This window comes from Hakea prostrata, chromosome 8 (assembly GCF_041222555.1).
Source record: "Hakea prostrata isolate BN-2017 chromosome 8, UWA_Hpros_2, whole genome shotgun sequence".
Taxonomy (NCBI): Eukaryota; Viridiplantae; Streptophyta; class Magnoliopsida; order Proteales; family Proteaceae; genus Hakea; species Hakea prostrata.
The window spans coordinates 38,386,891-38,394,713 of record NC_142607.1 but is presented as its reverse complement, the minus strand read 5'-3'; the positions used below and the strand labels follow the sequence as shown (position 1 = coordinate 38,394,713).

The 7,823-nt window shown below is 39.1% G+C and overlaps 1 protein-coding gene across 1 annotated transcript; it reads left to right on the top strand.

Annotated features, from left to right (window-relative positions):
- Positions 1-4,306: 4,306 nt before the first annotated feature.
- On the top strand, positions 4,307-6,918 carry LOC149007780 (alcohol dehydrogenase 1-like). Its single transcript, XM_089164975.1, has 10 exons — positions 4,307-4,493; positions 4,744-4,880; positions 5,008-5,054; positions 5,230-5,555; positions 5,657-5,739; positions 5,844-5,919; positions 6,030-6,091; positions 6,173-6,268; positions 6,362-6,523; positions 6,610-6,918. The coding sequence occupies exons 1-10, from the start codon at positions 4,457-4,459 to the stop codon at positions 6,724-6,726; spliced, it is 1,143 nt and encodes a 380-aa protein (XP_089021101.1). The 5' UTR covers positions 4,307-4,456; the 3' UTR covers positions 6,727-6,918.
- Positions 6,919-7,823: the final 905 nt, after the last annotated feature.

The following is a 7,823-nucleotide window of genomic DNA, read 5'->3' as shown; positions in this document are numbered from 1 at the left end:
GAAGTAAACCTTGTTGACTTGTTGACAAACATGACACTAAACCAAAAAGTTCTTATCATCGGCATGCTTGCTCATCTAAAGAAATTAGCAGCAAGATGATGAAATGTGCGAAGTGTCCCAGCATGTCCACCAATAGTTGAGGCACGAAATTCTTCCAGAAATTTTAGTCTGAGATCAAAAGTATGGGGAATAACCAAACAATAGTGGTAATAGAGCAGGCCATCTAAGACACAATACATTGTATGGGGAGATGGGTCGGCGTAGAGGTCTCGTAGGAGTTGCTACAGAGACAAGTCACCTGCAATTTATGAGGGGAGCTAAGTTATGAACTGAGCAACCAACATTGTGAAGGCAAGGAGAGTAGCATTTTCTGTGAGGCACACAACAAGGCATCAATGGCACGATTCTCCTTCCTAGGGTGGCACACTAATCACAAAATCATACCCTAACAGTTTCGATTACCAAGCTTGTTGCTCTAGGGTTTGAATAACCTGAGAAGTGAGACCCCTTAAACTGCATTTATCTATGCAAATGAGAAACAGACGACTAAGCAAATATTAATGCTAACACTTAATTTATTTAGTGATGACGTACGTACATCTCTCTAGTGTATGTGGAAGTTGTTGTCATTCTAAGGCTGAGCTTTTTGCTAAAGAATGCAATATGATGGCCATTTTGTGAGAGAATAGTGCATGTTCCCATTCTGAAAGCATCGGTGTCGACCATGAAAGGCTGCAAAAAATCGGGCAAAGAGAATACAGGGCCAGTGTTCATCTTTGTGTGAAGGGTCTCAAAAGCCTATTCTGCTGCCGAAAACCACTTGAATGCACCTTGCTTTAAGAGATCCATCAAGGGGGAACAAAATGGGCATAACAACAGATGAAACAACATTAATAGCCCATCAGGCCCAAGAAGTCGTAAAGGTCTTGTAGTAGGCATGGGCCACCGTCAAATGGCAGAAATCTTCGTCGGGTCCATGGAAACTCCATGGTCTGAGACTAGTGTCCAAGATATTCAATGGACTAGGCCCCGAATGAACATTTTGATTCCTTCGTGAAGAGGCGATGGGCTAAAGTATAGTAAGGACCTGTTGGAGATGGGCCAGATAATCACTTCATATGGCACAATAGATCAACAAACCACCAAAAAACTTTAGTTGGAAACGGTGAAGAAATGGCCGAAAATTTGTGGTTGCCTTAACTTTTATTTTTAGCCGTTGAATGAATAAGATAACACATGTCACATCCCTGAGCCTACGCTGGAGATATATGTGCACAAACAAAAATCCATTGCATTGATAGAGGATCTACAGTCTACCTGATATTTTTCTTTATTTTGGAATGGCATTTTTACTAAAAGTAACTCAAAGGATGACACTAATAATTTTCCAAAACCATTTTAGGAAAAAAAAATTACAAAATGCAGAGGATAATGATATTGTAAGTTCTTCATTCTATTCTTGATAAATTTTGGATCCTCTTCAATTCTTTGTCCATTGTAGTTCATCTTGACCTTATAAGTGGGATGGATGTCACACTTGATAGCCCTTTTGAGCAAGGACAAAGCTATCACTTCACCTAACCTGTTTGAGGTTGGGATAGGCGAAGAATTGGAGAGGATCTTCATCAACGGTGGAAAAGCATACATCAAACACTTTTTTCTTTTCTTTTTTTAGAACTAGCACTTTTATCTATAGGAGGTGGGGATATTACATGTGCCGTCCACAATGGTCAAACCCACAACCTCTCCACTAAGAGGTATGGATCTTACCAATCAACCAACCCTGCATTGGCATACAGCAGACACTTTGAGTATACCAATTATGAAAACCTTAAGTAAAAGAGTTTCTAACGTATATACATCTCAATGGCTAAAACTTAGTCTAAAGCAATTAAAAGTAGTTTAAACTCTAATTTAAAGTTTTAGTTGAAATTACCACAATACCATCGAATGGAGATGAAAATGAATTGCAAAACTTTCATTTTTTTAGGGTAATTTTCATCTGGACCCCCTGAGGTTTGGTCCATGTCATTTTTAGTCCAAAAAAATGAACACTTTGCATATACCTCCCCTGAGGTATTCAATAAGATCAATTAAGGACAATTTGTGATTTTTATGACCAAATTACCCTCACATCTATTTTACCATCAGATTTGCATATTTTCTTCACAATTAAATCCAATGGTGAAAATCAAAAGAGTCGGGTGAAAATCAAAAGAGTGGGGTCTCCATCTTTGGTCCGGCGTAGCCACCATCTCTCTGCCTTTTTTCCTCTTCAACTCCGGCGACGATTAGAATTGATAGCCTGAATATTCACAAATATCTGAAGCAGCCATGGCTAACAAGAAAGGCAAAGATGGTGGCGAAACGTTTTGTTCAGTTTAAACGTTTTGATTCCTTACCCATTAGGTAGTTAGCTTCCTAAAAAACTTGTATCCAACATTCAGAAGCATTTTGATTCCTTACCCATCAAACGTTTCAGTTCGATTATATTTCTAGGTAAGGAATCAAAAAGTTTCAATTCGATTCTATTTCTAGGTTATTATTAAACTGGGGATGGGATGGATGCCTAGAGTCAAATCCACCGCTTATTCAGAGATTGATAGAGATGTTGAACTGGAAGAGCCACCGGAAGCAGAGATCAGGCAAGCAGCTGCAGAGATCTTGTCTATAATATCTGGAAAGAAGCAGAATTCCCTTCGAGTTGCAGGGATTCCTGGTGCAATGGAATCTATTTCATCACTGATCCACGCCAAACGTAGCTCCAATGGCATGTTTGATGAAATAGGAGAGAAAGTGGCTATCTGCGATAAAGAAAATTATGAGTACTCTGAATTTAGCGTATTGGGTCTCACCATTCTCAAGAATCTAGCACGGGATCACCATAATTGTGATAAGATCGGTAAAACGAGAGGCCTTCTGCTCAAATTTGTTGACCTAACACATACTGAAGAGGAGATGCTGAAGAACAGTCAAATCCAGGCATCCATCCCATCCCCATTGCGCAGAAGGCTCCTCACGTAAGTAATCGCTTCGATGGAAACCCTCTCGACCCCTTTCATTATCTCTTGTCTGCCCAACTGATTCAAGAAAACCAAAACCAGATCTCTATAAATCTTTTATTGACACTTTCATTTCGTTTAGGGTTTATTGTTAGCCATGGCTTTGGAGTGGATAGTTCTCGGTTATGCCGCCTGCGCATAAACGACCGAAGATGGAGACGATGATGGAGATGAGAGAGAATTGGGGACTTTGAAATGTTTATTTTTTTCAGATGGATTTATGTTCATCCGATTTGAATGATCCACGTGTCTAAAATCTAACGGCCAATTGGAAGTAATGGGAGGGTATTTTGGTCATAAATATCACAAATTGTCCTTAATTGATCTTATTGAATACCTCAGGGAGGCAGATGCAATGTGTCCATTTTTTTTGACTAAAAATGACATAGACCAAACCTCAGGGGAAGCAGATGCAATGTGTCCATTTTTTTGGACTAAAAATGACATAGACCAAACCTTAGGGGATCCAGATGAAAATTACCCCTTTTTTATTATAGGAACCTCCAATGTTCATTTTACGCGAAAATAATAGCACTAAAATGTTTGCTTAGTCCTCTATAACTTGAACAAACCATGTAACTATTTGACAAATTGTCAAAAATTCACTAAGCATTGTGGAAAAAAAGGACATCCCACACTAAGAATGAAAAGAAAGAACTACAAAACTTGAATTAGGAGTGCAGATGAGCTTCGAGAACATATAAATGATGGAAGAGGTGAAGGAATTAAAAGGTGAGTTTAGAGAAGGAAACTAGAAACTGGGTTCATCAAACAAGAATGGACCTGGGCGTACACCATATGAGCTTTGAAAGATAAAAATGGACCTTCTAGAAATTTCAACCCATCACCAGAACCATCAAAATCCAACTCTTCCTAATAAATATTCAAAATTTAACTCCCATCGCTTTTTCAATTTTTTTCCTGGTAAAAGTAAACTTCCATCTTTGACCAAAGAAAACATGGCAGCAGAATTGCAAAACCAGGCAGCAGAATTGCAAAACCATCAGAATTGATCCAATGAGCTTCGCTTTTCACGAGGATCCTTTTATGGAAGCCATAGAATTGGAACACATGGAAGGAGAAGTTGAAGATCTTACATTGGATTGGAATACTTGAATCCAAAATTCTAACCCAGCAGCGAAACTAGAAACCAGAAACCAGAAACCTGAAATCTTCAACGTTGTATTACGGAGTGGTACTGCTTTCTTTCTTTCGAATTCAACTTGCCGTTGGAATCATGGAAAACAATTGGAGGGAATACCAACGGTGGTTCTCTGGGTTAGGCTTCTTTCCTTCATTCTTCTCTTGTATAAGTAGTCTTCAGAGCATCAACTTTTACACAAAACATCTTCGTCAGAAGCTTTTTATTTTCAGTGATCAGAGAAAAGAGAAATATGTCGAATACTGCTGGGAAGGTTATTCGTTGCAGAGGTAATAATCAAATCGTCAGCCTTGTTACCTCAATCATCCGAATGTTCGATCACTACTGCTACCTTTTTGTATTTTTGGTTGTTCATTTCATTTGCTTTCGGGTGTCGTTTGAGATCTGGGTTTTGTCCTGGATCATTACTGCTCATTGATGAAACATTATAATGGGTTTTTATGACAATCCCCGATATGGGTTTTAATTAGAATGGGGAAGGGTTTGATCGATTGTGTTGTTCTGTGTCTCTCTCTGCAGCTGCGGTGGCATGGGAAGCAGGGAAGCCACTAGTGATTGAAGAAGTGGAGGTGGCGCCACCACAGGCAATGGAGGTTCGTTTGAAGATCCTCTTCACCTCACTTTGCCATACTGATGTCTACTTCTGGGAGGCCAAGGTAACAATTTCAATATAATCATCTAGTCTTTCTCCATTTTCATTCTTGTTCGAATTGGGTTTTACTAGATTGAGGGTTTAAGATTACAAATCTGAAATTGGTATGATCTCCTGGATTTGTTTTGCAGGGACAAAATCCCTTGTTTCCCCGCATTTATGGGCATGAGGCAGGAGGGTATGTACATCTAAATCCAACTATTTTAGAATAACTCAAAAATCTATTGTCTGTTTCATTCTCATGCTTGAAATGTTGATGATTTGAAATGGGTTTTCCAGGGATTCTATTCTCATTCTACAAGTTTAAGCTATGAAGCTGATTATGTCTGTTTGTTTGATTTGTTGATTCTTAGGATTGTGGAGAGTGTTGGAGAGGGAGTGACTGATCTCCAACCAGGAGACCATGTTCTACCAGTCTTTACAGGGGAATGTAAGGAGTGTGAACACTGCAAATCAGAGGAGAGCAATATGTGCAATCTCCTCAGGATCAACACAGACAGGGGTGTAATGATCAATGATGGAACCTCAAGGTTCTCCATTAACGGGAAGCCCATCTACCACTTCGTGGGCACTTCAACATTCAGCGAATACACAGTCTGTCATGTTGGATCCATCGCAAAGATCAACCCTTTGGCTCCTCTTGATAAAGTTTGTGTTCTAAGCTGTGGAATCTCCACTGGTGAGTGAAAAATAAAGAAATGAATCAGTAGTCCCTCCTTGAATACAACTTCTGTTTTGCCTTCCTGTTTATTTGATTAATGGATTTTGTGTGTTTTGTAGGTCTTGGTGCTACCCTGAATGTTGCAAAACCTCCCAAGGGTTCAACAGTGGCAGTCTTTGGATTAGGAGCTGTAGGCCTTGCTGTGAGTTTCTTCTATACCTTTTACGGTATGATTTTGCAATATTTATTTCCCCTGTTTCATTGAATCAAGTAATGATCTAATGGTGTTGCAATGTGATTGATCAGGCTGCAGAAGGTGCCAGGCTTGCTGGAGCTTCAAGGATTATCGGAATTGATTTGATTTCTAGTAGATTTGATTTAGGTAAATGATTCTTGAAATGTAAAGAACTGGATGTTAATAATTCATGAAAATCTGTTTTTCATTACCTTACTGGAAACTGATCCATGACTGGACATTCTTTCTCTCTACAGCAAAGAATTTTGGTGTTACTGAATTTGTGAACCCAAAAGACCATGACAAACCAGTTCAGGAGGTTTGTTTCTAAACTTCTGCAAACAAGGATTATTATTCTTTATTTCTCTTATGGTTGTTTGAATCTGCAAATGCTTTTCAGGTACTTGCTGAAATGACTAATGGAGGAGTTGACAGGAGCATTGAGTGTACTGGAAATATTAAGGCCATGATCTCTGCATTTGAATGTGTTCATGATGTATGTTCTAAACCCATTCCTCAATCCTCACCTCCTCTGAGTATTTTGTTAATTTGCTTTCCTGATTCATTTCTGTTGCATCTCAAACAATAGGGTTGGGGTGTTGCTGTTCTTGTTGGGGTTCCACACAAAGATGCTGTCTTTCAGACCCACCCCATGAATTTATTGAATGAAAGGACTCTCAAGGGAACCTTCTTTGGGAACTACAAGCCTCGTTCAGATCTTCCATCTGTTGTAGAAAAATACATGAATAAGGTCAGCAACTACTTAATCTATCTTATATTTTTAACTATAATTGTATGAACAAAACTATTCTAAGGATTTCATTGTTTGGTGTTCAGGAACTTGAGGTGGAGAAGTTCATCACTCATTCGGTTCCCTTCTCTGAGATCAACAAGGCATTTGATTTGATGCTTAAAGGAGAAGGCCTTCGATGCATCATCCATATGGATGAATAGAATGGGGAGTTTGTCAAACATTCAATCTGAATTTGAAATCCATATGAATTGAGATGCAGAGATGCATTTGTTTGAGTTGTCTATCGTCTCTGGAGATATGTCTGTGCTTTTTCATTTGTAAACCATTAGTGTTACATGATTAAAGAAAGAATTTTACCTGTTTTTGATTGTTTGTCAATGAAGATGATATTACCTGTTTTTTATTGTTTGTCAATGAAGATGAAGAGTTTTTATCAATCTCCCATTTCTCCACCCATTTGCCCACTATTCATGTAAGGGGTCAAGTGTCATTGGTTCACATACCCCCTTAAAATCTTTATAACAAAATGGATGATTTTCCTGTTGAGGAACACACTCATACCCACCTGCGTAAAATTAGAATTTGATGACGAAAAACAATGGTTCAAAAGCTATACTTATGAATACTGCGAGGGAGACCTATGTGCATGGTACAGTGTGTCGGCGATATATCGCCATGTCGCTGGGGGCGACACAACTCCACCCAGTGACACGACATATACAAAAAGTAAACAATATATCGCCGAAAAATCTATATATCGCCAAATTCACCATATTTAATAAAAATTCATTCGGTTTTTACTAATTTTTCGTTCGATTTTTGCCAAAGTGACTTAGAACCTCTACAGGCTTCGGGGGCACTGCCCCCACACCCCCGCTAGGGCAGCCTTCCTAAACCCCCGCCCGCTTACCGGGGAGCAGGACCTCATGTTCGTCAACAACAAAATGTGAAGCATGAGCCATACTCAACATAATTGTATAATGAATTGTGGGTCGAATTTTCATCGACACCCTACAAAAAGTCACTGACATATCGGCGAAATGCCGCCATATCGGTGGTGTCGTCAACCACCGACACGGCGACATGGTTCAACATGTCGGACCTTGCCTCTGCGTGTATTACATAAGGTTATGCCAAAAATAACAATTATAATTATGTGATTCAAGCATGTCTGCATGGCCTAATGTGACATTTTCTCTCTTAGAATGATAAAATGACATAATGTTTGGATTTATAACCAGCTAACCCTGTGTCCATAACATGATAACCCTATATCTTCTTTTACCAAAAAAAAACC

Excerpts from the sequence above, each read along its gene's own strand:
- LOC149007780 (XM_089164975.1), top strand. The coding sequence starts at position 4,457 with ATGTCGAATACTGCTGGGAAGGTTATTCGTTGCAGAG. Across the intron at positions 5,556-5,656 it reads AAGCTGTGGAATCTCCACTG|GTCTTGGTGCTACCCTGAAT; the intron begins GTGAGTGAAAAA and ends TGTGTTTTGTAG. Across the intron at positions 5,740-5,843 it reads TAGGAGCTGTAGGCCTTGCT|GCTGCAGAAGGTGCCAGGCT; the intron begins GTGAGTTTCTTC and ends GTGATTGATCAG.